The sequence below is a fragment of the Physella acuta genome, unplaced genomic scaffold (assembly GCF_028476545.2).
Source record: "Physella acuta isolate Inbredline_101_S28 unplaced genomic scaffold, ASM2847654v3 ptg000808l, whole genome shotgun sequence".
Lineage (NCBI taxonomy): Eukaryota > Metazoa > Mollusca > Gastropoda > Physidae > Physella > Physella acuta.
In genome coordinates, this window is record NW_026732326.1 from 336581 (window position 1) to 364331 (window position 27751).

The 27751-nt window shown below is 33.1% G+C and overlaps 1 protein-coding gene across 1 annotated transcript; it reads left to right on the forward strand.

Annotated features, from left to right (window-relative positions):
- The first annotated feature begins 3961 nt into the window (after positions 1 to 3961).
- On the forward strand, positions 3962 to 26901 carry LOC131951344 (uncharacterized). Its single transcript, XM_059313713.1, has 21 exons — positions 3962 to 4147; positions 5524 to 5753; positions 8000 to 8068; positions 8408 to 8531; positions 9227 to 9352; positions 10822 to 10973; positions 11275 to 11479; positions 12179 to 12234; positions 12368 to 12496; positions 12744 to 12858; positions 13761 to 13870; positions 14008 to 14110; positions 15699 to 15841; positions 16064 to 16125; positions 16493 to 16644; positions 17000 to 17095; positions 17618 to 17878; positions 18756 to 18859; positions 19194 to 19341; positions 19423 to 20241; positions 23517 to 26901. The coding sequence occupies exons 2-21, from the start codon at positions 5610 to 5612 to the stop codon at positions 24317 to 24319; spliced, it is 3921 nt and encodes a 1306-aa protein (XP_059169696.1). The 5' UTR covers positions 3962 to 4147; positions 5524 to 5609; the 3' UTR covers positions 24320 to 26901.
- Positions 26902 to 27751: the final 850 nt, after the last annotated feature.

The window sequence follows — 27751 nt, forward strand, 5'->3', positions numbered from 1 at the left end:
GGACAAAGCTGGTAAGCGGGTTTTAACGTTTCTTTTTTTAAACTGTTACACAATCTTAATATACGCTTTAACACAATTGGTTTCTTTTATAAGTGATAGAGATTATCTACTCAGTGTAAATCCTTCCTATTTAAGGTGGCAAAAAAAGCCCCCCCCCCATCTAGGAAAAGCTGGAAAGCGTTTTTTGCCGGTCACTTTTTCTTAAGGGTATTTGTTAAGCAGTTTCACAATCAATGCAGAAAACAGTAAAATCAGTATGTAAAGGTTCGAAGAAGTTACATTTCGCAATATCGACTGTTTATAATCCAAAACAGCAGCTAAAATGATCTTTTAAATATTTTTCCCACCCTTTTTGGCGCTCCCGGGGCCGGCGCCCGGTGACACGTGTACCCCCCTCGCTACGCCTCTGCTTTCAGGTATTTCTCCGGTGAGGGAGAAAGGGGGCGGATATCTTCAACCCCCCGACGAATTAGAAAGATATAGATCTACTTTGTATAGAAAATATATCCTTTTACCATTGTCACCACCTAATTCCGGGATACAAATAGTTAAGTTAAAAATACGTGAGGCATTTTAAGTTGCTTTCTCTAAAACACATCAACAAAACTGAATAAGTTAAGGTAATGTATGAAAAGTTGCACACCGTTTGTGTAACCTACATCGATGTAGAAGAAGTGTAACTTCCTTTCACCAACGAGGTGCGGACGTCATTACACAATAAACAAAGATTCCCGGCAGCAATCATGTATCCTTCCCGGGCGTTTAGTATAACAGAATTCCGGAGAAAATGTTTACAAGGATTAGTGTTTTTGACATCAACATCCATCTACATAATACATCTGACAAAACTATACAGTGGATTAATACGGTTAGCCTAAAACGAATCGGGAAAGATAAATTCATAAGCTACATTAGATTTTAAAATTCAGGCTTACCATGCTGCCTGAAAATAATAACAGCGGTTTGGATTCAAGAAATACGCGCTACGTGTTCATTGATGAACTCGACTTTACTTGTAAATTGCTGGTAGCTGGATATGGGAGGTAATAAGAACAACCACGAAACAACTTCAAAATCAACTTTCAAAAGGCTGGTGGCCAACCGTAAGAAAAAGAAACCAGAGAGTCACGGGGAGGCGGACGTTCAGGAAAACAAACCGTTCATGGAGGCCATCACTGACCAGACGAAAGAACTTTTCAAGCGACAGAGCTATTCGTTGTCTGCGTTGAAGAACGAGATCGTCGACTTGTCCAGCACTTGCACGTCGGGAAACGGCGGGGCAGACACGAACGCCAACGCTGTGTCAAAAGATAACGCGGTCTACTCGAAGCCGATCAGCTCCCCGCTGTTCAGGGCGATCAAAGTCCAGCAGGAGAACCAGATGGGGAAGGACAGCCCCAGGTCGACGCCGAGCCAACGCGTGGCTAAGAACAGCCCAGGGAAAGTTGTGATTGCGTGGGAGGAGCCTAGGAGAAAATTAGTTCGATCACTCACGTCCAGACAGGTGAGTACAGAGTTTCTTCCAGGCATCTCTTCGGGGGAGGGGGGGGGAGTCTACCCCCACGAACGTACTTTTACCAGTGACCTCCCCTCCCCCCTGAAAATACCAAGCCCCCTCCCCGGAGAACAAAGTCTGAAAGTAAACAAACGATGGATGAGTAGGTATTACATGTCAGTAGGCTACTTACATTCAGAAAAATGAGCTAGCAATGCATGTCAGTCTAGTCAATAGGCTACATCCCATCAGTGTTCTCCCCTCCCTCCCCCATTTAATAGTTATTCACGTTGAAAAAAAAGCTACCCTTTCCAAAAAAAAGTCGAGTGGCGCTTTTTACCAGCCACTGTCCCTTAACAGTTTTTAGTGTCACACAACTGATGTACTAAAAAAAAAAAAAAAAAAAAAAAAACAAAACAAAACAGCAAATAATTTTGTAAAGCCATATTTCAGTTTATTTTCTTAACTTCGACTGTATTGCATTATTGATGCAGCTCAGACTGAGCATATATTTTTTTCTATCCGTTTTGCGCCCCACTAGAGTCAGCGCTGGGAGCGGCCGCATCACCCGCTCTCCCTTAGCTACGCCTCTGGATCATATGCTTTGTTATTAAATGAGCGTGGTAAATGTGGGCAGTAAAAGTGGTTGAACTATTATTGTTGCGACGCGTTTAGATTAGAATTTCACGCTAACTCAAAGCTAGTGCTAAAAAACAACAACAAAGCACAGTTAGGTTGGACCATTCTATGAAATCCTACTTGATTCCATGGTTATATGTATAACGGAATTAAAACCTACATACTTCAGCTGTAGAACCCACTACATGATTTTGTGTCTGTTATAAATATTACCATACTAATACAAAGTATTAAAAAAATTCCATGCAAATACACATTTGTGACTTTTTTCATGTGATTTATTTTCTCCTGGACTTTTTTACTTTCTCGTATACAAAGTATAGAGAAAGTATTGTACTCGTGCAAAAAAATAAAATAATCGAAAACAAGATTTTCACAAATCTGGACGTTATACACCTCCCGGAGTCGGAAAAAACATAGTTTTGCAATTTTTCCGTATGTCTGTGTGCGCGTCTGTGTGAATGTGTGTCTGTGAACACGATAACTTGAGTACCGTTACAGCCAAGTTGATGAAATTTCATATACAAGTATTATATTAAATTTTTAGTTTTGTGTCAACTCTTCAGCGATTTCCGGTGACCGGAAGTGGAAATTATTCTAGTTTTGTTTTTGTAAAGGCCTATAACTTGTTTCAGATAGATAGACAAAATTTCACATATAAATAAAAGATCTAATTCTCTGCCTTATGTCAATCGCATATTCGAGAATGTTTAGGGGAGATCACTTCCACTTTATTTATTGCGAGATTTCTTTTTTTCCTGTGACTTTTCTCCTGCAAACATGGTACAAAGACTGCATTTTGAATAACGGTAAAAACAAAAACGAGTCTAGCGACAACTCTCTTAGCAATGCAGGGCAGACGAAAATGAAGCAGGCTCAAGACAAATGGAAAGACAACATCAGGGATTTGGCGTGTTTGATATTAATTATGTCGGAATACAGGGTGAAATGGGGGAATACAATTAGGACACTAGTGGCTACCAACGTAAATTATGAATGCATCCACTCATATGTGACCTCCAGCGCAACAACACTGTTTCTTTATTTGTATCAGAATATCACAAATGACAGATTAGGAATTTAAGAATTCTATGACGCACCTAGGATTTTTTAAATGTATCACAGCAAACATTACTTACGTTTACCAACTAATAAAGACTTTAACGTTGCCACTAGCCGATACAACAAAATGGTACAACTTTTATTTTCGGGGTCCACTGAAGGGGTGGGGGGTGGGGGGGGGGGGCGTCTAACCCCTCTTCAAAACACCTTCTGCATAATTCCTGACCTAATTAGGTGTTTCCTTTTTTGCGTGGTTCAATATTAAACACTTATCGACGATTTTTGGAATCTCGTGGACTCACTATCTCCAACCAAGGCCCATCAGAATGATTTAAAAAAAACACGTCAAACAATGCCAAGAAAATGTATGATTATTCACATTTCCTCGTGTTTAGTGGTCATCATTACACGAGTACATGTTATTTAACCGATCAAAGCCCAACCACTTTCACCCGCTCGCCTACTTTTAGTTTTGAGTCTGTATTTTCTACATCTGCCTTTCTAATAGCTATTTCATATATTCAAGGTTTGAACTCAAAACATTATGCATGGATTAGCAATCGACACAAACCATTTTGTTGAAAACGTTAATTATTGAATAATTTATTTGTGCGGTGAAAATAATGATCCGTTTCTAATCAATTAACTAGATCTAGATCTATTTATAGTCTAATATTAAATTATTTTTTAAAAATTAGGTCAAACTTTTTGTTGAGATAACATGACATGATATTGTAACGAGATTTTGGACGAGATTTTGGACTAAAAAATATGGCGTTTTCCATGACGACGAGACGCCATTAAAACTAGTAAAGAACTAGCTGGTTTTACCTCCAGTAAATTTGTCTCGTCCTGTCAGCCAGAATGCTACTCAGCTGGCTTAACGAAAAATCTTCATTAGATGATATTTTCTAATAAGTTTGGTGCTAATGGACTGGAGGCAAAACTCACGTACGATTCTAGGATACCTTTTCTTGTTTTTCGAATGAAAATCAATCTTAGTGCAAGGGAAATAATTTTACGACAAGAAACAATTAATTATTCATTAGATCTCTAGATTTAAGTAGATTTGGTTTATGGATTCAATATTCAGTAATTTAATACCGATCTGCATTTAGTTAAAGTAGGCTATTTTTAAAATGTAGGCCTACTTTGAAAATTTCAGCTGTTTAAGTTGTAGTTCTTGTCAAGCCAGTGAGTTTTTTTTCACATGACATGTTTTGGTTTTAGAAGTCCATGAAATACAAAAAAACCTAGATCTAGATCTAGACTCTAGAACTACTACTGTGTTTATTTAAAATTAATAATAAAAATAGTCGTAATGATTAATTTAGGCCAAATTAGACCTGATATTATAAAAAAAAAAAAGTTTATTTGTAGGGTATAGGCCCGATCTAATAATTGATTAATAAACTTTGGCCATTCATTTTGAAATTTAATTTAAGGTTATGACAGACAACATATCCAGCTTTCATCACTATACTTTATTTTTAAATTCTAAAGGGAAAGTCCCCTCTATTCATGGTCTCGAAGAAAAGAAAAGCTAGAAGTTTTTAGCTTGAAAAACATTCAGAAACGTAAAAGACTTAGGCCTGCTTTATTGTCTTTATGAATTAATGTTCAAAAACTTACAGCAAGTCTTGCTTATGCAGGGAAAAGGAAAATATAGGCCCTATTTTTGCCTTTATGGAAAAATTTTCATTTATTTATATTCTGACACTTAAACTTAAAAGTTTCACTTTATTATGACAAACTTTAAATCACAATATTAAAAAAATAAGAGATTTCAAGTCTGTAACCCCATTTCTTATTTTAACTTTAGTTCGTTAATGCCTTACACTAGTACATTGAAAAAAATTAAAAACCAATTCTTTGCATGTATTTTCTGAAATGCAGATAATAACTGTTTTAGTTATATTAAACATAGTTAAAATCAAGATCAAAATCTAAGTGCTGTTTCTTAATTTTAACTTAGAGCAGTAGACAAATGATCATGATATACAGTTTTAGAAATTTACACACATAATCATTTACAAATAAATCTTGTACTGCATTCATTATAATAGTTTCAAAAATGTTATCTAAGACAATTTAATTAAAATGCTTAAGTCTTTCTACAATAAGTTTTGTTTTACCCATATAAAATATGGTTATGTCGCTACGATTCTTTGGCAAAATAGTTTGATATAGGGAACCCAATTAGTGATGAGTGTTACTTATTTTAAAATAATAGCCTTATCAATTTATGTTTTATTAGAAATAAAGGCTTCTAGCAAAAAGTAACCGACAGATACATCATCACTGATCAAAATTGTCTTTCTTTCTAGTCTGGTGCTGTGGTTAGGATTAACATTACCATATAATATCCATTTAGTCGTATGGAAAAGCAGCAAAGTCATGTACTAGCATTGAAATGAGTGAGATTACAGCTTCTTTGAATGAATCTGTTTTCACCTTTCATCCTAAAGTAAGCACAGCTAGTATTAAGATTGTTGAAAGTTTGGGAACAGACTTCATGAGCAGACAGCAAAAACATATTGAGCATCAAAAAGAAATAGTAAGTAGAATAGCACACCAGTCTTTTTTTTTTAACTGCGCCTAACTTTCATTAAGTTTCTTATGTAACTATTTTTTTATTTGAAAATTATTTATCTTTCCACTCTTTTTGTAGTGAAATAACTAATTTAAACTGCAATTTTACAAAATACAGCAGACCAAACATGGACTAGTTAGATTGATTCCATTACATGACTAAATTATTCTACTAGACCGAAATATCTCAGATGGGTTAGTGTTGGTGATGTTTAAGTCTAAGAAAATCAGCATGGATGTGCAGCTGTGATCTTGAAATAACAGTATGTTTCAATGTTATTTATATCTTTATTACCATTGGAGAACTGATAATTTCAAACAGAAGATTTTTTAAAATTTGGCCAGTCCTTATGTCTTCACTTTTTTTTTTTTTATTCAGTAACACTATAGGTATCAACAGTTCCTATGAGTCACCACTGGTGTTTATGTTTTACTAGTCTCTTCTTAGTCCTTTCTGAAAACAGATTTAATACACAATTTTTTTCTGGCGACCTACTGTTTTTCACCATTGTTGGTTGTCATTTATTTGAACAGTACAAGCTTGCTCTAGCTGTAGATATAACTGTTCTGTGTAAAGGTAATAGTGCACTATGCTGTTATATTTGTACACTGCATTGCACATTGAAAAATCAATACTCTTCTGCAACCCTTAAAAGCTGTTCTATTTAATGTATTCTTAAAGAAGTGTCTCCACTTCTCATACTACTTATAAATGGCATAGAATGTTTTTCTTTGAGTGGCTCCAAATCAATTTCCATTCCCAGATATGCCCAATCCAGTTACTATTTATTAATTTTTAAAAATGAATAATGAATTAAAATTTGTTTGATTATAATAAATTTGTTATGTCAAATAGATAAGAATAGATATAAAAATCTTGTATTGTAAAGCTTCTGACAGTCAGATTGAATAATAGACATGAAGCAGAGGATTTGTGCTAGTGAACTATGGCATAGATAAAAGCCAAGTGTGTGAATCAATGCTTGTTAAAGGTTTATGAAAAGGGCTGCTCCATTAGCAACAGCTCTGGTTCTGTGTTAGCTACAGTAGACCATGCATGAACAGACTGATTGATTCACTACGTATCTGTAACATTTTATGTCACTGACATAGTTTTGATAGATATGTGCTGGATTCTAAGAAGTTGTATCTATGCTAATTAAATAACATTTGATTATTACTTAACTATTTTATCTAAACTAACTTTTGAATATAGTAGTATACAAATAGTAAGTGTTTGAATTGTGAGTGTGGAAATATTAAAAGTGAACAGAGAAATTAATTAAAAAAAATTATAGTATATCTAATTTGTTCAAAGAACAATAAGTTATCTTAAGTCTGTGATTGCTAATTGAAACAGTTTGAGTTCAAGCCTGTACAACAAGCCTGAGTTCTCTCTGACTTGTGCTGGGGTTTGTGAGGGTGGCTTAGTGTGGTACAGACCACACAATCCACTTTCAAACCTTGGTTGTAGAGACAGATACATTCTATTTCATCTACCTTATGGGTTTCCATGGCTTTACATTGTTTTCTTTCTATAGTTCTTTAACACGTTTAAAAACATTTAGTTTTTTTAAAAGTCAGCAAAAGACAATATGGTATATTATAACTGATGAAAAACTGTTCATATCATACATAAGTATATTACTAAATGTTTGAAAAATTCATCGCTCTTCACTTAAAAATTGAAAACATGATTTTTTTAGAAAAATTTTTTTTTTGGATCAGCTTATGTCTGTAACTAAAGAATTCATTTTTACTTAGTGTGAGGGTGGGGGTGATGAGGATGAAACCCCGGGTTGTAAAATTTTTGTGAAATCATCACACACAAGTCCAATTCAATATATGATGTTCTTTATTTACACAAATCAATTATTCTACTTTTACCTAACTAGTCTAAACTATATACTGTCTGCTAACACTAACTACAACTTCTATCTAACTGCACCCTCCCATGACCATCCCTAACACACTATCTACCTCTAACTTTTACATCTTTACCCTAGCGCTACCTATCACTGTCTGCCGACCCATGCTCCTGTCTTTCCATTGGTCTGTTTAACTAACTAAGCTATAGTCTGTTTCTACCATCTACTTGAATTCTAACTCAAACTAGCGCCATCACACTCAGGTATGTAATAAGCAAAAATACAAAATTGGAATACACATGTACTTTTAGTGTGCAATAAATGCTATTATTTCTAATGATAGCTTGAAAGATCAGGCCAACATCATAGATTTTCTGATCACAATGGGTCAACGGCTGACAGCAGAAAAGAAGTGAGTTGTTTGATCTCCATCTTATAGCCATAATTTACATTATGTCAAAGAGGATTAAAAGCAGAATAATTCATGTTTTCAAATACCAACTGACACAATTTACATAAGTTAGCACATCACACCAGATTTCAATCACTGACAATGAGCACATTATCCCAAATACCAATTACTAACAATGATCACATTACCCCAAATACCAATAACTGACAATGAGTAAATGAGTATATCACTCCAGACAACAGTTACTGCAGTAGGTTAGTTTCTGATATGAATGTTTTTTTCCATGAAATAAAAGATGCAGTAGGTTAAGTTTCTGACATGAATGTTTTTTTAATCCAGGAAACAAAAGATGCAGCAGGTTTAGTTTCTGAAAAAGAAAAGCTAGTGGCAGAGAAGATGAGTCCATCCAACAACAGCAATTTTAACCGTACCAAGCCTAGTGGACTGGACAAGGTCTACAATGGTCAGTTACACAACCTTTTTTCATTTACCAACCTTTTTTGTTTTTAAATTTTGATACTTTTGATGGTGTGAGATATTCCACTCATGTCACCTATTTTGTAGTGGGCCTCTGAGGAAAAACTTCACTTTGATTACTGTTGATCTTTTTCTATCTTCACCACAGAAACTTCTAGTTTTTATAGTATTTGAATGCTTACTTTTCATTTCAAAACATTATGATCATACAAAAACTTCCAAAAAAAAAACCTACCAAAAGAAAAGTACATTTTAAATAATGTAAAAAGTGAAATTAGGAACATCTATTCCAGTATTAATAACAGCTATTCTTCTGTTGTTGTACAGAAGATTAACATTTTAAACATGAACAACTCTATTGGGACTAAAAATAAATTACAAATAAACAGTGTTATCTTGCATAAGTTTACTTGTGGTCAAAATATTGTGTAAGACAAACTGCTAATATGTATTACATACTAATTATGGATATACTAATTTTTATTTGCTTATTAAATACTTTACTTTTGATTTTTAAATCAACTAGTTGGAGATAAATTATGATACAACTTTGAAAGACTATGATACTATTTTGTACAGTAATAATTGGATAGTCCAAATCTGAATTGGCCAGATTTAATGTCTTACAAAAAGTATAAATTTGTCTCATGAGTTTACATTGAACAAGTTTTATGTTCCTAGCACCCTTGGCCCAGGACAAAGTGGAACAAAAGTTCCACCAATCAGGAGCTGAGGGCCAGGGGAGAGAAGATAACTCTGGTAACCAAGCAAAAGATGCTGAAGAAACAAATGATCAGAGTGATTCTGGTAATTGAGTGTGTAGGGCAGCCACTAAATGTCCTAGTACATATAGCCTACTAACATTTGTGTATAGCTTTTGATGTTTGACCTAACAGTAAAGACTGAAATATTATCTTCATTAAAAAAAAAACATTTGCATAATTGGTTATAAATGTGTAAAATTACTGATAGCAAAACTTCAGATATTTTCAGTCTACATTTCAACATTGGTTTTTAGAAACATTTAATATCTAACTGCAAATGATATTTCCTAAAAATATTAACTGAAAATGTAATGGTTAACAAGAACAAAGATGTTAAAGATAGAATACATTTTTGTATACTGTTACTTACTAAATATTAATTGTGTTATAAGTTGCTTTTATCTCTTATTCTAAACTGAGGAAGAAAAAAAAGGTTTTTGAAAAATTTGACTAGCACTTCATGTCCTATCAAGGTTTATTTTTTAAACCATCATGACCTAACCCAGGAAAGTAACTATCAATACTTAGACATAAAAGAGTAAAGAATATTTGAATGAGTTTTTGTTTGATTCACAGTGTTGATATAGTCACTAGTTGACAAACTACCATCATGGTTGCATGCTGTGTTACTTTGTCACTTGTGTGTTAGATGTGCTGCATTATTTCAAAATTTATTATCTTGTTTGCAAAGCCTTATCATGTGCTAACTGGTATTACCAAATGTCCTTCACTGTTTTTAGAATATTAAACAACGTAGGATGCTGGATCATCCACTATCTTTGAAAATAAGATATTGTTAAACTTACAGAAATACTGTTTTGGATAACTGATTTGCCTAATCTTGTTGACCCATATAATAGAGCCAATTAATTAATCAACTTCTAAACCTTTCAAATAAAATTCAAATCAACATATATTTACAGAGGACATCTTCTTTAAAAATCTAAAAAAAAAATTTTAGAATTGTATGTTAAAATATTTTTGCAGAATCTAATTCCATTGAAAATACAGAACTCCAATGTGTATGTCAGTTTATATGTAAATGTTTGTGATTACAGATAGACAGAATAAAGCAGGAAATGGTACTTTGATGTTTATTGTGGTTATCATCATTCATAATTTTATTTTGTTATCCATTGTTTTTTTAAAACTATGTTATAATTTATTATTGATTTTATGACATTATGTAGAATTTAAAAGTGTTTTAACAGTAATTTAAAAAAAAATAGCTACTAATTTTCAATGACACTGAGTAATTTCTAACAGTTATACAAATAACTAATTTACAGTATTTTTTAAAAAATTCCATTTTTTTAAAATTAAAAGTATATGATACACAAAAACAGGCTCTGATTATTCCATTTTTTAAGCACACTTGAGATAAAAATAATTTTAAAATAATTTTTTAAAGGGAATAGATAATGTTTTTTTATACATTTTTATTGATTTGAGGGGCTTGAAATTTCTGCATTCTTAAACACAAAATAATGAAGATTGTTTTTATTTCCACAGAAAATGAAATGTCAGATGCGTTTTTAATTGCTCGTAGTAAGACCATGCCCACTCTGAATCGTGTAAAACTGCCTCAACAAAAGATAGGCATATGTCTGAATGAAGGAGATAGATTGAGACAAGCTAAGGATATGGCTGAAAGAGCAATTAAGGTGAGAATCAAAACAAGTTTGTGATTATGTAACAATTATACTTTATTATTTATTTTTTTATTAATTATAACACAGTTATACATAGTTATGCATGTTCTACCCATTTTTCTTCTATTCTCTTAGTAACTATTACATGTTATCATGAATGTGGGTTTGAACTCGGGACTTTCGGTTTAGCAACCATGAGATTTACTGACCCCACCATGGCAACTCCTTACTATCTATTAATTATTGTTATTAATCCTAGAAAAAGCATGAGCGTCATATGATTTTATGAAATGTGTGTAACTTCTTTTTTCAGTACAAGAAAATTTTCACAATACAGGGAGGCTACTCCACAATCCGTCAGAGTTTAAGGAAGAGGGGCTGGGTGGAGAAATTTTATAAAATACCACCACCAATAAAGAAATCACAGCAGGCAAAAAAGAACTCAGATGATGACGATAATAATGACGACGATGATGATGTTGTTGATGATGATGATGATGACATTGATGATATGGACAGTAAGTGCAACCTTCTGACAGCTCTACATAAGTTACTTGTGTTCCCTAAAAATGAATCTCATTTTAATGAGCTCTATCGTCAGGTCCTAAAGGGGAACTTGATTTATGTAATAAGAACTGAGTTTAATAGTTTATAAGAAACAAGAAACCTTATAGAATTCTTATAACTGCATCTTTAAAAACTCAGTCTTAGGACTTCCCTCATAAGGTTTTCACAAAATATTTTTTCATATATCACAACTTCCTCTGTAGTTGGTTTGTAATATAGTAACTACATTTACAGCAAAGGACAAAGTAGGTAATAAATATCTTTGATGAGTTGTTTTGTTTTATTCATAGTAAGTTGAATTTTTATTTTAAGATTTAGTTTTCCTTTACTGTGAAATACTTTATCAATTTAATGTTTTCATTAAACTTATCAAATTGTTTTTACTTTTTTTTGGTGTATTATTATCACAGAGGTTTAATTGTTTTTGACAGAAAACTTATAATCAGCATTTATGTTACTCTTAGATAAAAAATGCATTTCTTTTAGGGAAAAAACCTCATCTGTATTGAACATTTAAAAATTATTGATTTGATCCATAAAGTCCTGTAATAATTAACATTTAGGAACACATTTTGCTTTAAGAATAATATTTTTCAAATGTATTCTTACGTTTTTTTTTGTAAAAAATGACTTGGTTGATTCTCTTTCAGATGACCAACCCAAAGTTCCACCGTGGGAAGAGGATGATGGGATTTATGGAATAATGGTGAGGACTTGCGTTCTGATTTCTCAAACCAAATTAATAACCACAAATTTGAGTTCTTCAATAATTAATATAATAATTAAAATCTGAAGTACTCATTATAATGAAAGTAGTTTTTATTTCTTTGTCTTGACAGTCGCGATTGGTACGCAATGTAAACCCATCATTGTTCTGGGTGCTGAAGCGAGATGCCATTGATTATCGCTTCCTGTCAAAAGACCAAATGGTCAACCACTATTGCAAAGCTGGCTCCTTTACTACCAAGGTAACTATTGCACTTCAAGTATAGTCAGCAAACACATAGGCCCACATACATGGTACTTTCATAACAAATGCTCAGTTTACTAACAATGGAATCACAAAATACCATAGTTGTAAGATTTTGTTTGTTCGTCAAAGCATCAAGTGTTAATTTTTGTATCAACACTGAAGATACCCTAAAATATTTTCTGTTTTAATTTTCAGTTTGGTATAACTGAGTTATAATGTGATGTTTGTTTAATATCTTTTAGGTGGGCTTATGCGTTAACATGAAAAATGTTGTTTGGTTTGACAACACTGACCATGATACCTTCTTCCCCCGATGCTATCGTCTTAGTCATGATGAGGATAAAGAAGCCTTCATAGGTCAGCTTTTAGATTTCAGACTTTCTTTACATTGTCTGAAAATTTTGATTGTTATTAATGTTATTAGAAACACAAGGATAAAATAACCAGGAAAATATAGATTAACCACCACAACTCATTAACTAAATAAAATGCTCATAAAATGATTTAATATAGTATTTTTTCATTTATTAAAGTCATATATTATTATTTTAATGTCAGATAATCTCACGCATATGTTATAATAACTATTAGAGAAAAATATGCTTTTTTACAGCAATTTCTTAGTGTTTTTAAATCACAAGTCAAACCTTAAAAATAGTATCAAATTTCTGTTTTCACATGCTTAGAATTGTGTTATCAAAATATGAAATACACATTTATATTTAGAAACTCATATATAATTTTTAGATTTTTTTTTGGGTAAATGGGCTTTGGGCAAGAGAGTTTCACAATATGTTTGAAATCTGGCAAGCATCAGTTTGGGCAAGTGGCTTTCACACTAATGTTTTGGCAAAGCTTTTTAGGCAAATGTTTTTTTGGTAAATAGTTTTTAGGTAAATGTCTGGCACCCCATTCTTTTCACAAATCTATAGTTCAATGATCATATACCATTCTTTATACAACTCTTTGACTAAGGAGAAAAATCTGAATGAATTGTAATGGATTATTTAAAAAGATGTTACTTAACTTAATCAGAATTTCACCCCTTTCTTTACCTATCATCATGCATAATTACAAAAAGTTAAACCCTCAGCCCCCATAAAATGACATCACATAGTTACATGCCCTCTCTACCTCCCCCCCCCTACTCTGTGTCAAACCAACCACTCCCCCATGTATGTCACCATCACCTGAGCCACCCCCTTCAGTGTGTGATGTCGTATATGGACAAGACCTAACGTATATTTCCACTCCTACAGATGACTACAGATTGACTGCATGTATGAGCATTGTTAAAGTGGCTGTAAGGCAAAATATTCTTCCAGAAAAAAAATCTAAAGAAGACAAAGATCTTATTGATCAAAATGAGGTCATTAATTAATTTACTTGTTTTAAAACTGCACTTGAATTAATTCACTTAATAAAAAATGGATAATGTTATCCCCATGAAAGATTGGTCAGTCAGGGATGTATTTGTTCGTAATGTTTTGATATCATCTTGTGCAGGTGATTGTGAATGGCAGCACTGTGGATTCAAGCAGTGCTAAGAAACAAGCGGAGGCGGATAAAAAAGGTGCGGATGCTTGTGGATCAGAGGAAGATGAAGATAGTAAGTTGGGGCTCTGTCAGGGGCTAGCACCTTTCTCATAGGGGGACACCAAGTTGGAACTTGAGAACCATTGGGTTGCTAATTTTAAGTTTTAACCATCCTTGTTTGTCTGTTATCTTGAGAACTATTTGGGTACATATTTTAAGTTTTAACCATCCTTGTTTGTCTATTAACTTGAGAACTATTTGGGTACATATTTTAATGTTTTAACCATCCTTGTTTGTCTATTAACTTGAGAACTATTTGGGTACATATTTTAATGTTTTAACCATCCTTGTTTGTCTATTAACTTGAGAACCATTGGGTTGCTAATTTTAAGTTTTAACCATCCTTGTTTGTCTGTTATCTTGAGAACTATTTGGGTACATATTTTAAGTTTTAACCATCCTTGTTTGTCTATTAACTTGAGAACTATTTGGGTACATATTTTAATGTTTTAACCATCCTTGTTTGTCTATTAACTTGAGAACTATTTGGGTACATATTTTAATGTTTTAACCATCCTTGTTTGTCTATTAACTTGAGAACTATTTGGGTACATATTTTAAGTTTTAACCATCCTTGTTTGTCTATTAACTTGAGAACTATTTGGGTACATATTTTAAGTTTTAATCATCCTTGTTTGTTTATTAACTTGAGAACTATTTGGGTACATATTTTAAGTTTTAACCATCCTTGTTTGTCTATTAACTTGAGAACTATTTGGGTACATATTTTAAGTTTTAATCATCCTAGTTTGTTTGTTAACTTGAGAACTATTTGGGTACATATTTTAATGTTTTAATCATCCTTGTTTGTTTGTTAACTTGAGAACTATTTGGGTACATATTTTAAGTTTTAATCATCCTAGTTTGTTTGTTAACTTGAGAACTATTTGGGTACATATTTTAATGTTTTAATCATCCTTGTTTGTTTGTTAACTTGAGAACTATTTGGGTACAAATTTTAAGTTTTAATCATCCTTGTTTGTCTGTTAACTTGAGAACTATTTGGGTACAAATTTTAAGTTTTAATCATCCTTGTTTGTCTGTTAACTTGAGAACTATTTGGGTACATATTTTAAGTTTTAATCATCCTAGTTTGTCTGTTAACTTGAGAACTATTTGGGTACATAATTTAAGTTTTAATCATCCTAGTTTGTTTGTTAACTTGAGAACTATTTGGGTACATATTTTAACGTTTTAATCATCCTTGTTTGTTTGTTAACTTGAGAACTATTTGGGTACATATTTTAAGTTTTAATCATCCTAGTTTGTTTGTTAACTTGAGAACTATTTGGGTACATATTTTAACGTTTTAATCATCCTTGTTTGTTTGTTAACTTGAGAACTATTTGGGTACAAATTTTAAGTTTTAATCATCCTTGTTTGTTTGTTAACTAAAGAATTATTGAGGTACATATTTTAAATTTTAATCATCCTTTATCAAATTTTCAACTATTTATTTTAAAAAATATTGATGTTACAGTTTATTTTTCTGTATACCAAAACCTTGTATAAGTTGACATTGAAGCAATGGAAGGTGTTCTACTGCTAGTCCATTGAGGGACGGATGAGTTACCACATGCTTGTTTTTCTTTTCTCTGCAGCTCAAACTTTGCAAGGAAGTGTTTTTAAAAAGAAGAAGAAAACAAGGGCCAAGATACCTGTCAGAGTCTTGGAGACAGCTGTGTACCAGTGTGAAAAGTTTTTAGCATCCAAAGATCATGAAGATATAGATATGCCAAGTCAGGTTAGAGCAGATGTATATGTGGTGTGTGTGTGGTGTGGTGCTGTGTAGTGTGTGCTGTGTGGTCTTTTTTAGTATGATGGTATGTGTTGTATTGAATAACAAATTATGAGCATTATTTGAATTAATAACTTGGAGCAGAGGGGGGGGGGGGGTCATAACTTAAATAGTAACAGTGCTGAACACTGAAAAAGTGTTGTAAATAAATCTGTTTCTATCTTTCAGATTGGACAACTAACTGATCAACAGTGGGATGATCTTATTCAGTGGTATTATCAATTAGTCCAGTAAGTGTTAAGTCTACTTGCTCCTAGGACCTAGATAATATTCTACTTTATAGACAATAGGGTAAAAAGATATACCAATATGAAGCTTAAAATTTTAGATTCTACATCTTTAAAAAAATATACCCCTTTTCTATTTCACTAGCTTACATGATCCCACAATTTTGTGTTTATTTGATAAAATATTGTCCAGTAGGTACTTGACAAGCTTAGGGATTGATAAAAAAATGCCCCTCCTTTCTTGTAGGGCCCACACAAACATCCCCTCCATGACCACTCTCCTGCACACCAAAGATATTTAAAGTAGCATCAATTAGTTTATGTATTTCTAGCTCAGAAATGTAGTCCTGCCATTTTCTCTTCTCTCCAGTGAAGAAGGATCATTCACCCATGTACCATTGAATCTCGTGAATCAATGTGACAGCCTCACACGTCGCTTGGCCCAGCACTGTCCTCAATTTGAAATGGACGGCATTCGAAATGTTTGGATTGTCAAACCTGGTGCTAAGTCTCGCGGCCGAGGTAACCGCAAAATGTTTACTTGAAACATATTTAGTAACAAACATACTGTAGGGAACAGAAAGTCAAAAATGTCAGATTACCTATGTTGAAATAAATTTTAACCTTGAGATTGTCTTACATTGACAACTACATTTTACATGTGCTCATTTTTTTCTCTGCAGCATGCAAGGAAAGTTTATAAAATATTTTATTTCAATATACTATAGAACAATTATTTTTTAGTTTATTTAATTTTTTAAAAAGTTTTTTGTTTTGTTTCGTTACTTAGACTGTATAAAAGGAATCTCTATAGTCTCTTGAAAAGTAATCAATAGATGTTTTTTTAATAAAAATGTGCCTGTTTTAATTTTTTTAGGCATCATATGCTATGAAAAACTTGAAGATATGCTAAAACTTGTGGCTAGTCAGATTGTGAAGAAAGATGGCAAATATGTGGTGCAAAAGTACATAGGTGAGTACACTGGAGTATTCTCTTTGTAATTTTCTGTGTAATATTTATTCTTCAAACATGTTTCAATTGGTAGTTCAGTAACAGCAGGAAAACCAACTATGAGATATAAAATTATCAGAAAGGACAAAATAGCTTTGAAAAGTAAATCTGTGTAGTACTTTTAGAATAGAATAATTTTAAATAGAATTTGTCATAATTACTTTTAAGCTTGGATGAGGTTTGAATTCTTTTTTCAAAATTTAACAGCTTTAGTGGGATATTTTTCCCCTCTCTTTTAAATGCTGTTAATAAAACAGCCAATTCAAACACTCATTTTTTATGAACTGTTACAAATTATTTCTATATATAAAGTTTGTTGTTAATGTTTTAAAAATAATTGTTCTCTTTTTGTTATGTGAGATATTTTTGTTCAATATTATTATCAGTTAGTCCAGTTTTAGTAATTAATTTCCCCATTTATTGCTGGTGCCTTTTGCTGATAAAAAAAAAATGTAAATGATTAATTTCGTTTGTTATTTCCAGAGCGCCCTTTGCTGATCTATAATACCAAGTTTGATATCCGTCAGTGGTTTCTTGTAACAGACTGGAATCCTCTGACCCTGTGGTTTTATCGGGACTCATACTTGCGTTTCTGTTCCCAACAATTCACCTTGGAAGACTTTGATCAGAGCATCCATCTCTCCAACAATGCCATCCAGAAACATTACAAAAATGGGCCAAGGTCACCTCGGCTACCAGATGAGAATATGTGGACACATCAGGAGTTTATAGAGTATTTGAAGAAAGTATTTTTTTAATTCGTTTACTCATACCATTTTATTAATTTATTGAATATTTGATGGAAGTGTTTGTTCTAATTAGTTCATTCAAACCATTTTTAATTAATTAAATATTTGAAGAAAGTATTTTTAAATCAGTTCATTCAAACCATTTTATTAATTAATTAAATATTTGAAGAAAGTATATTTTTAATCAGTTGAATCAGACTATTTTATTAATTTATTGAATATTTGAAGAAAGTGTTTGTTTTAATTAGTCGAGTCAAACCATTTTATTTATTAATTGAATATTTGAAGAAAGTAATTTTCTAATTAGTTGAATCAAATCATTTATCAAATATTTGAAGAAAGAACTTTTTTAATTTGTTGAATCAAACCATTTGATTAATGTATAGCATATTAGAAGAAATTTTCCTAGGTTGATTCGGTTTTATCATTTTATAAAATATTTAAAGGAAATATCTATTAAATTTATCAAACTATATTTATTTGAATAAAATATTTCATGAAATTATAGTGAGCCAATATTTGTTTTTTTAAACAAAAATTGTGACATTTTTTGTGTATATAAGATGATCCAAGAAAATCTTGTAATAAGTCAGGTTTGGTATTATATTCAAAGCTATCAATTTCAACCAGAAAAGTTGGGGGTATTCTTTTAATCTCAAGATATTATCAATGTATGGAGTAGTTAGATTAATCCCAGGGCTTAGTCAATTTTTTAAAACTTTGTTAATTAATTTGTTCTTATTGGCATAGTTTTTATAGATTTTTCTTAGGAATTTATATATCAGCAGAATTTGATCTAATTGTTTAAGAAAGTTTCTATTAATCTAACCTATGTTGTTGGTGATAAACATGATTGTGTGAATTGTACAGGGGTAAAAGGCAACCAACAGCATGGGATGACATAATTTATCCAAGCATGAAAAAGGCAATCATCTGCTCACTATTGGTTACCCAAGATTTAGTGGAGTACAGAAAGGTACTGTGGTAAATTTATGTTTGCTTTGTTCTGTAGGATAGTGCAGCAGGGTAGGATAAGATGTAGGATAGTAAAAGTTTGTTTTATATGTATGGGATAGGATAAGGTTGATTAGCTAACAGGGTTTTTGATTAAGAAATCAGCTCACGTTTGGTATGTGGTTTTTAAATGTACCAGCCAACTCTTTAAACTTTAGTGACAGTTCCATTCACAATAAAGGATAAGAGATTTTGTGTCAGAACTTGTCTGTTAGAAGTAAATTGTAGTGTTTCTTTACATTCAACAGAATTATGAATTAATGTTTTTGTTTAGTACTTTTCTTTATATTTTTCAGTCGTCTTTTGAACTTTATGGTGCTGACTTCATGTTAACAGAAGATTTGACACCGTGGCTAATTGAAATTAACTCAAGCCCGAGTATGGAATCAAGTACGGCTGTCACAGCAAAACTCTGCACAGCTGTTTTAGATGACACTATTAAAGGTTACAATTTACACCTGTTTTAGAAGATTACATCAAAAACAAAGATGGCCATTTTTTAAATTGTGATTTTGTCTGTTCCAGTTGTCATTGACCGCAAACTTGACAGGAGTTGTGACATTGGTGCGTTTGAGTTAGCATACAAGCAACCCCTTGTCACAGTCCCGCCATACATTGGTATCAATCTGTGTGTTGAGGGCCAGTCAGTCAAGCGGCCCCCATGGGCAGTCAAGCCACAGGCCAAACCATCTGATGCCAACATCACTAACGATATGCTCTTCACCCCACGGGCTGTTACCATGAGGCAAACCACTGTGGACCGCAGTTTGGAGATTAAGAAAATAGAATCAAGTCCAAGCAAGAAAGACCCAGCTAGAACTGACACCAGCGGCAACAAAAACCTGAACGGCCAGTCATCAGCTCCCAGCAAAGATGTCATCTCTAAAGTGGGCACTTTTAGACCGGCGGCAGAGACTGAACGCTTTAAATCCAACAACAAGGGAGGCATCGGGCTGGTCAATATTTCAAACCTTGAAACAAAAGTGAACTCCGGCGGTGACAACTCACCCTTGTCAGGCTCTGCTCTAGCAGCACAAGTTTCAAAACAAATGAGAACAGTAGAAAGCGGCAAAAGTGAAAGTCTGACTTCAATGATCCCCTCGGAGAACCATTCAGCTGGGGCAAGGCTTGGGGAGTTACAGAGCGGACCTCCAGCCTCCTTGCCCAATACCCAGTATCTCGCCGGGTTAAACCAACGAAGATTCATCTCAAAGAAATCAGTCTCCAATAATTACACTATACCATCGTCCTCCGACAGAGCCGCTGCGTCCAAAAGTTTAGCCATCAGCAATGTCGAGGCCACGGATCTGAAGAATTACAAATCCAGTAAAGGTAACGACAACAGTTTTGTGTCTTTCCCACTGGGAAATAAGCTTAAACATAGAGACCGCTTGTTGGTAAAGAGATCTCAGGTCTCCTCATCTATTAATCAGCTACCAGCAAAACCCCCGGAGGCTGTTCATCTTCCTAAAGTTCCTTATGCTAGCTTAAGCAATGAGCAGCTCAGGAATGTTCATGTTCCCAGCATTCCCAGTAAACTGAGATACTTTAGACATTCAGAGGAGGTTCAGTATAACCTGAGCATGTCAATAGTTGGGGCACTAGGGAAGTAGACCAAACTTTTGTGGACCCAAACTTTACACTTGTGTCCTGTTGTCATAGATATTAAAATAAAACCTTGGAGTTTGTCCCTAGAACTTACTTAACCACCCAGTATTAATCACGGAATATTTTAAAGCAGTAAACATACAAGTAAAAAAAATAATTGGGGTAGCCAAGTTCAAATAATTCAGTGCTCACTTTATGATTACACAGGTTACAAAAAATGAAATGTGTTAGCAAATCCCATCAGTTGTAGATTGTTTCAGTACTCTACTTATCGCAGTGGTCTAAAATCTTACTGCCGATCACGACTTGACCATTCTGAAAGATTCCATTCAGTAGCTTACATCCCTACTAACATTAGCTCCTAACTTTTAGCAAGCTTCTCTATTTACTGCACCATAGACACAAACTAGATGAACATTTTTATTTTGTTATCAGATAGTGTGTTACATTATGGCTTCCATGATACTCAAGACATTTTACTTATGAAATATACTTTGTTTTTTCCCCTTTTGTTGAACCTACCTTTAAAGAGGGTAAAAAACTGTAAAGGTATGCCATTATCAAGCATGAGTTAAGCATGGTTTTTAATCAAGCTGCATGTTACTTATTCTGGTGCTGCCTACAAATGTATGTCTAGATCTAATTGTTTTTTTTTCTGCTCTTGTTAGGATATAGAGGGTTTTGAGGGTTCTTATATTCTGATGGTGTCAAGGTTATTACACTATGTCAGGGTCCTTAAACTGTGCTAGTGGTGTCAGGGTCCTGACACTACTGATGGTATCAAGGTCCTTACACTTGTCTAGTGGTGTCAGGGTTTCACACTGTCAGGGTCCTCACACCAGTTGAGAACTAAAAATATCAGTATTATTTGAAATACATATTTTAAAATATCTATTTAATTTTATGTCATTTTCTAAACCAAAATAGAATAGTGTAAGAATTTTTCTATAGAAAAAACATCTGTAGGATGAAGTAACTGAGTTGTTTTAACAAAATGTGCCGCACAATGTATTGTATGTTTGTCCTGCCTGCTTGCTGTTTACTCTCTTCTTAACTTCTACTGCTGCAAATTTGTTCGCTAATGTCAGCACCATGAATTTTTTTTCCTGCTAAGGATTAAAAAAGAAAAAGTTGAGAAAGGGACGCTTGTCATTGTCTCTGCCAAGATCGGTAACTATGGAGGTCCACGAGGCTTTAAAAGGCTCCCCCTACCTGGCAAAACTGCCACCTATCCCACTGAGTCTTATCCAGCCCCAAGGCCCAGCCCTCAAAGGGGCGGTGCCTTTATAGGCTAGCTGCATGGTACAGCTGTACCACTTTAGGGGTAACCACTGGCTGTTTCTTGCTTGCTGTTGTATCTAGTGCTCTAGTGCTAATCGCAGAGTGAAACAAACTAACCAAATATGTTGTGAGCCAGGTCATTAACCAGATTCATTTGTTTTTCTTTCTGCTTTTTAAAACAGCTTTATGCAACTTTCACTAATTTAACTACTCATTCCAAAATTTATTCATCTATAACAAAGGTTAAAGGTTGACCGTTAATGTAATTTCAAACATTTTTGACCTATCTCATTACACTGGTGTATCAGTAGTATAGCCATTACTTACTGGTTTCAAGTGTCACTTTGTACTCTAAGAATTCTATTGATGTATTTCACTTTTGTTTCATGTCACTTTGTACTCTAAGAATTCTATTGATGTATTTCACTTTTGTTTAATGTCACTTTGTACTCTAAGAATTCTATTGATGTATTTCACTTTTGTTTAATGTCACTTTGTACTCTGCATTCTATTTAATATATATCACTTGTGTTTCACGTTTTTTAAATATTATCTGTCAGCTTTTTGTGTTTTCTAAATTGGTAAGGGTATGTTCTCTGTAATATTGTTTATACGTGTCACAGTATAGAGCATGTGAGGGCTGGCGATACACATACACATACAACTTAAAGTAGTTGTTTTTGTACGACAGTTCCTTTATTAAACCACCTGGTAATTTACCAATATTTATTCAATGCTAGATAGTTTATCTTATTCTACATCTATCACTGTAGACAAGTAATTAAGTTGATTGAAAAAATTCTCAGTTGAAAACTTTCATCTCACAAGAAGTATCTTTATGAAATCACAGGTTTAATAGCCTGTGGAGTGAGTGTTTCAAATTATGCGATTTCATTATTTTACATTTTCTGCGCACAGATGATAGTTTTCCATTTTCTGAACAATCTTTGATCAAAAAATCTATCTAGGCTTCATTAATTTATATCCTAGCCTAGTCTATATTTGCTTGGTAAATTTGACGGGCTGATCTTCTTTTGCTTTCATCGATCACACTGTCAGTTGTGACCACTGCCTGTTTCAACCATGATGTATTGTGGGACTTTTAACATAATTTTTCTTTCATTAACACTGCAGAAATCACATCTAATAATCATTGAGCTTACACTGACATATTTTGTAAAGCTTTTTTCTATGTATATTAGGATGCACACTATTTCTCTTTGTTGCTCATTCATTTTTTTTAATGTGAGGGGACTTTTTTTTTTCTTTATACATTATATAATTTAAAAAGAAATAACAAATTATTAAAAATTCTAAGTAATTATGGAATTTTTCAAATTAAATTACTGACACACTGTTAAAGATAAATCATATTCTACATTTTTTAAATTTTTATTTTTAATAAATTTTAATTTTTGTTCCTATATATCCATTTATTTTCCTTTGTATTTTTTTTATTATACATAAATTATAATTAAATCTTAATATTATTATCAAAGTAACATTAGGAATTTATTGAATTAAGAAACAGCTTTTAAATTAATATTGTAGTTTTATGTTAAAAAAAAACTAGACCAACATAAATAAGAAAAATGTATTAAAGATTACCATAGGCAGTAGATCTAATGTACTGATTGATAGTAAAGCTATATTTGTATTAACCCATAGCTATGCTTTGTTGTCACAGTTTGCTGTGTGAACTAACTTGAAACGTCTGGCTTGTGTCACAGGTGCCACAGCCGCAGGGACCACATGGAACCGCACGTGCCAGCTGTGTGGGAGGGGAGGCAGCCTGCAGCTGGATTCTGCTGACCCAAACTGCAGATGCCAGCAGGATTCAGTGCTGGTGACCTCTTGCCCAACAAACAATACCGAATCATTGATAGCCACAGGCAACAAAATCCAGAGCAGCCGAACCAGAGCTCAGTTAAGAACAGCCGTGAAGAGTGCCAGACAGCCCTCCGCAGCGCTGCATATAAGCGCTGTTGTAGCTGACTTAGGAAATGTTGCCAAGGTGGACATGTCCCCTGAGAAGGCCATCAAGCCTGTCAGACCCATCTCAGCTTACACTGAAATTACCTCCCCTAGAAAGGCACACACGCCAAGGGGGAGAACTCACAAGAAAAGAAAATCTTCAAGCTTCCAACAAGACTCTGCAGGACTTTTTAACCAGCCGTTTCATTACAAAGTTCAGACCAGCAGCGCCAACTCCCAGGAAGTTTATCAAGGCAGTGGTTTCAGCTACACCAGTGGGAACTGGCATAATGTTCTCTTTGACAAGCCGCAACCTTTCTATCCTACCAGCCCCAAACTTCAAAACCCATATGTTCAGAGGACCTTTCATGGCAGCAGTATGCCTTACTCAGGAGTGGTGGGGCTCCGAGGGGTGGTGGGACTGAGGGCCAATGCGTCTCAGTCTATGCTGAAAGTATGGCCCCAGCTGTCCTACAACACCAGCCACTACATTGGTCCACTGGCCATCATGGCACAGAGGAAACTACAACTGAAGCAACCCAGGGGTGGCGTCTCATAGAGCAACCCAGGGGGTAGCATCTTATAGAACAATCCAGGGGTGGTTGTTTCAAAGAACAACCCAGGGGTGGCGTCTCGCAGAACAAACCCAAGGGCGGTGTCTCAGAGGTCAGCTCAACTGTGACCACTTGACCAGATGATGTTGCTGTCGTCAGCTGTACTTAATTGTGATGCCAGATAAGATTATTGTGCTCAAAGTTCTTGTTGCTTGATCTGAAGAAAAACAGAAAAGTGAACAAACTCTTCCCCACTATAGATGTATACAGTTTGAAATCTTTTATCTTTTATTACATCATACCTTCCAAAATAATATATACACAATTATATATATAGATTTATATATACTTTATTATATCTATATATATATGTACTATCTCTAACAGTGAAAATAGTATCTCCCTCGACTGGTCTGTTTTCTAACTATTCTTAAACCTGCATTTGATAAGAGTATAGAAAAATAAAATCACTATCATCAGTGAATAGAACCATGAATGACTGAAATTTGTTGAAAACACACAAAAAATTAAAATCAATCTAACACCTGAACATTGATTGCTATGTCTTACTTATGTTGCTGTGTTGCTTTTGCTGACATTTTAGTTCTGTTATTTATAATATTTTCATGGCTTTCTTAACAAAGTGGCTTTATTTTTAAAAAAAATTATTTTTCAAAACTTTGTTAAAAAAAATATTTTCATTTTTCTTCCTATGAATATTTTACCAGTGAAGTGTAGAAATAATTTTAGTTCCCCTCTTTTCTGTTTAACATTTTGGGATGGATAAGATGGCAGTTTTGTCAAACAGCCATCTGGCTTATATTTAGTGGTTTTTACTTTTTTTTAATCCAGTTAAAAATTAATGAAAAGTTGACTCATTGTTACTGTTGACTTGATTTCACCTGAGTTGGTAAGTTTGAAATGTACTTGTTGTATTCTGCTCATTACTTGAGATATGCAAATCTGTGTTTAACTTCCTATAAAATTTCTTTCTTAAAAACTTCAATGGCCTTCTCATATATATGGTAGTGGAATATGGATAAAAGGGTCTTACATTAAAAAAAAAACATAATTCTTGAATTCAGTGGTACTTGTGCCTCCAGTTTGTTTTAACTTGAGTATTAATGGAGCAACAAACTGTTACTTGTGCTTTCTTGTTCTGCCAAGCTCCAATGAAAGATGCTTACTTTCTTATGCTATGCATGTATAATTATTGTCAATTGTAGTTTTTTTATATGTTGAAACTTTTGCTCCTTCAATCTGAATAGCATTTGCTTCAAACGTTATGCCATATTTGATATGACTTACCCCATTTGAAAAAAAAAAGTATTTAATTGTTGAACTTACTTAACATTAGTACACTTCCTTAATGTATAAAAAAATCTTTGCCAAATTTTTAAATTTTCTAACCTAAAAAATACTTGCAATTTAAATGTGCTCTTTCTGGGACAATACATACAATTTAAACATTGCAACTATTTTTTGTTTCAATTCAGTTTGACAGAACTTTTGTGTTTTACTTTATGTGGATTTAATTGAATTTTTTTCTATAATTTGTTAATTAGTTTTATATTGCAGTTTGTGAAAACTTCACTTGAAGTCAGTTTATTTTAGGTTATCATTAATAGAATTAATAACAAATCAGTTTTTTTTATATTGATGGTAATTTTCAAGAAGCTTTGGACTTTCAGTACATCATCTGTTCAAACTTGTGACTTAATTAAGCCATCTTATTTAAATAGCTTTGTTAATGCAGAACAGTTTTGTAAATTATCTTTTATATACAAATTTTATTTTAGTAACCATTTTCAGAGATTCTTGTAGTGTCTTCCATATCATTTATATGAAATGATCTCTACTGTTTCTTTTAATGACAAATATAAATATGAACAGCTAGCAAATATTCAGTGGATGCCAGTTTGTTTTAAATTAGATCTACTTTTATTGTATAAACCAGTATGGCTATGGGATGTTGTTTTTTAAAAATGCTCTAAGCTTTGCCAGACTTGTATGACTTTTCTAACTTTAACCATTAAATGTATTTCTCTCTATAGCTCTAAAAAGCAATTCATATATTTACACTTCTTTCATTGTTATATAAATAAATTAAACATTGCTCATTGCATTCTGCTGATACTAAACTATCTGTATGCATTCTGCCTTCTCTTTTTCATATTCATATTTCAAAAGTATAATATTCCTCTGGTAGATTCAGTACCATTTAATACCCAGTTAAGCAATCCTAGCACTTGTATTGTAATCTACCATACACACCATTTTAGTTATAGGACTTGACTCGACTTTTTTTTAATACAACTTAAACTCAACTGAATAGCCTAAATCTGTATTTTGTTTGAATTTATGATAAATATTTGTGATGTTTTAAATAGATTATAGAAAATGTATTTGTAATGTGCAATTGACCAGCCAAATCTACAGTATTTCAATTTTGTTAAAATTAATTATTTATATAATTGTTTTTGAAGAGATTGTTGAGTTTTATGAAAGTGATTGTTGTTAGAAAGAAATTCAAGAATTTTGTTTAGTTTTTGAATGTTTGTGGTTTGAAATTGAGCACTGTTTAGATTATAACACTAACTGAATTATTTATTTACCAAATGAGATACTTTGTTATTGAAGGATGTTGTGTTGCTTTAGTTGATTAACGGTTCAATGTTTTACTCATCTCAATACATGATTTTACTTTATTACCATCAGTAAATGTGTGCTAGCTCACAAGCTCCGTTGTTATTTTCATACACATATTTGATTTTCTTTTTATTTTCTTCTAGCTGTTGAATGTTCAAATGTACCAAAATTGAAAATTGTTTCATCTTTTTTTTAATTCATGTAAAATATAAAGTCAATTACTGATCCATGTTTTTAATTTTTTTGGATGTAAAAGAAAATATATCCCTTGACCAATCAGTCATATTCCATTGCTATGACCGAAATCAACTAGGCCTAATTAATATTGGTTTTGTTATTATACATTAATTAATGGGGAAAAATGTATGAAACATACATTTGTCTAAATTGTTTTATTGTTTATTATCTACTTTTAAAAGCATTAAAATGTTAAGCAATATGCATACTGCTAGCATTTGTAACAATTATTATTGTAATATCATAATAAAATGTGCATGTGTTAATGCGGGCAGAATTTTAAAATGTTGCTTATTTTTAGTACTAAACTGATTATTGTCAGCATTTATTTTGCTTCCCCCCCCCCCCTCTCCTGTGGGCTCTAAAAAGTAACCTGTGATATTATTAAAGGCTGTGCTCATATTTTTTCTATACCTGTTAAGATCATGCCCTTTTGTTAAGGAATCAGTGTATTTTGTGTGTATGTGCATGCATTGAGTGTGCTTATTGCTGATTATATGTGTATGGGATGGGAACATTAGATCAATAAATTTCTTTTTGCCAACCTTGTG

Coding starts and splice junctions, on each gene's coding strand:
- LOC131951344 (XM_059313713.1), top strand. CDS start 5,610: ATGAGTGAGATTACAGCTTCTTTGAATGAATCTGTTTTCACCTTTCAT. Junction 13,871..14,007: donor ATCTTATTGATCAAAATGAG/GTCATTAATTAA, acceptor CATCTTGTGCAG/GTGATTGTGAATGGCAGCAC. Junction 18,860..19,193: donor ATTTAGTGGAGTACAGAAAG/GTACTGTGGTAA, acceptor TATATTTTTCAG/TCGTCTTTTGAACTTTATGG.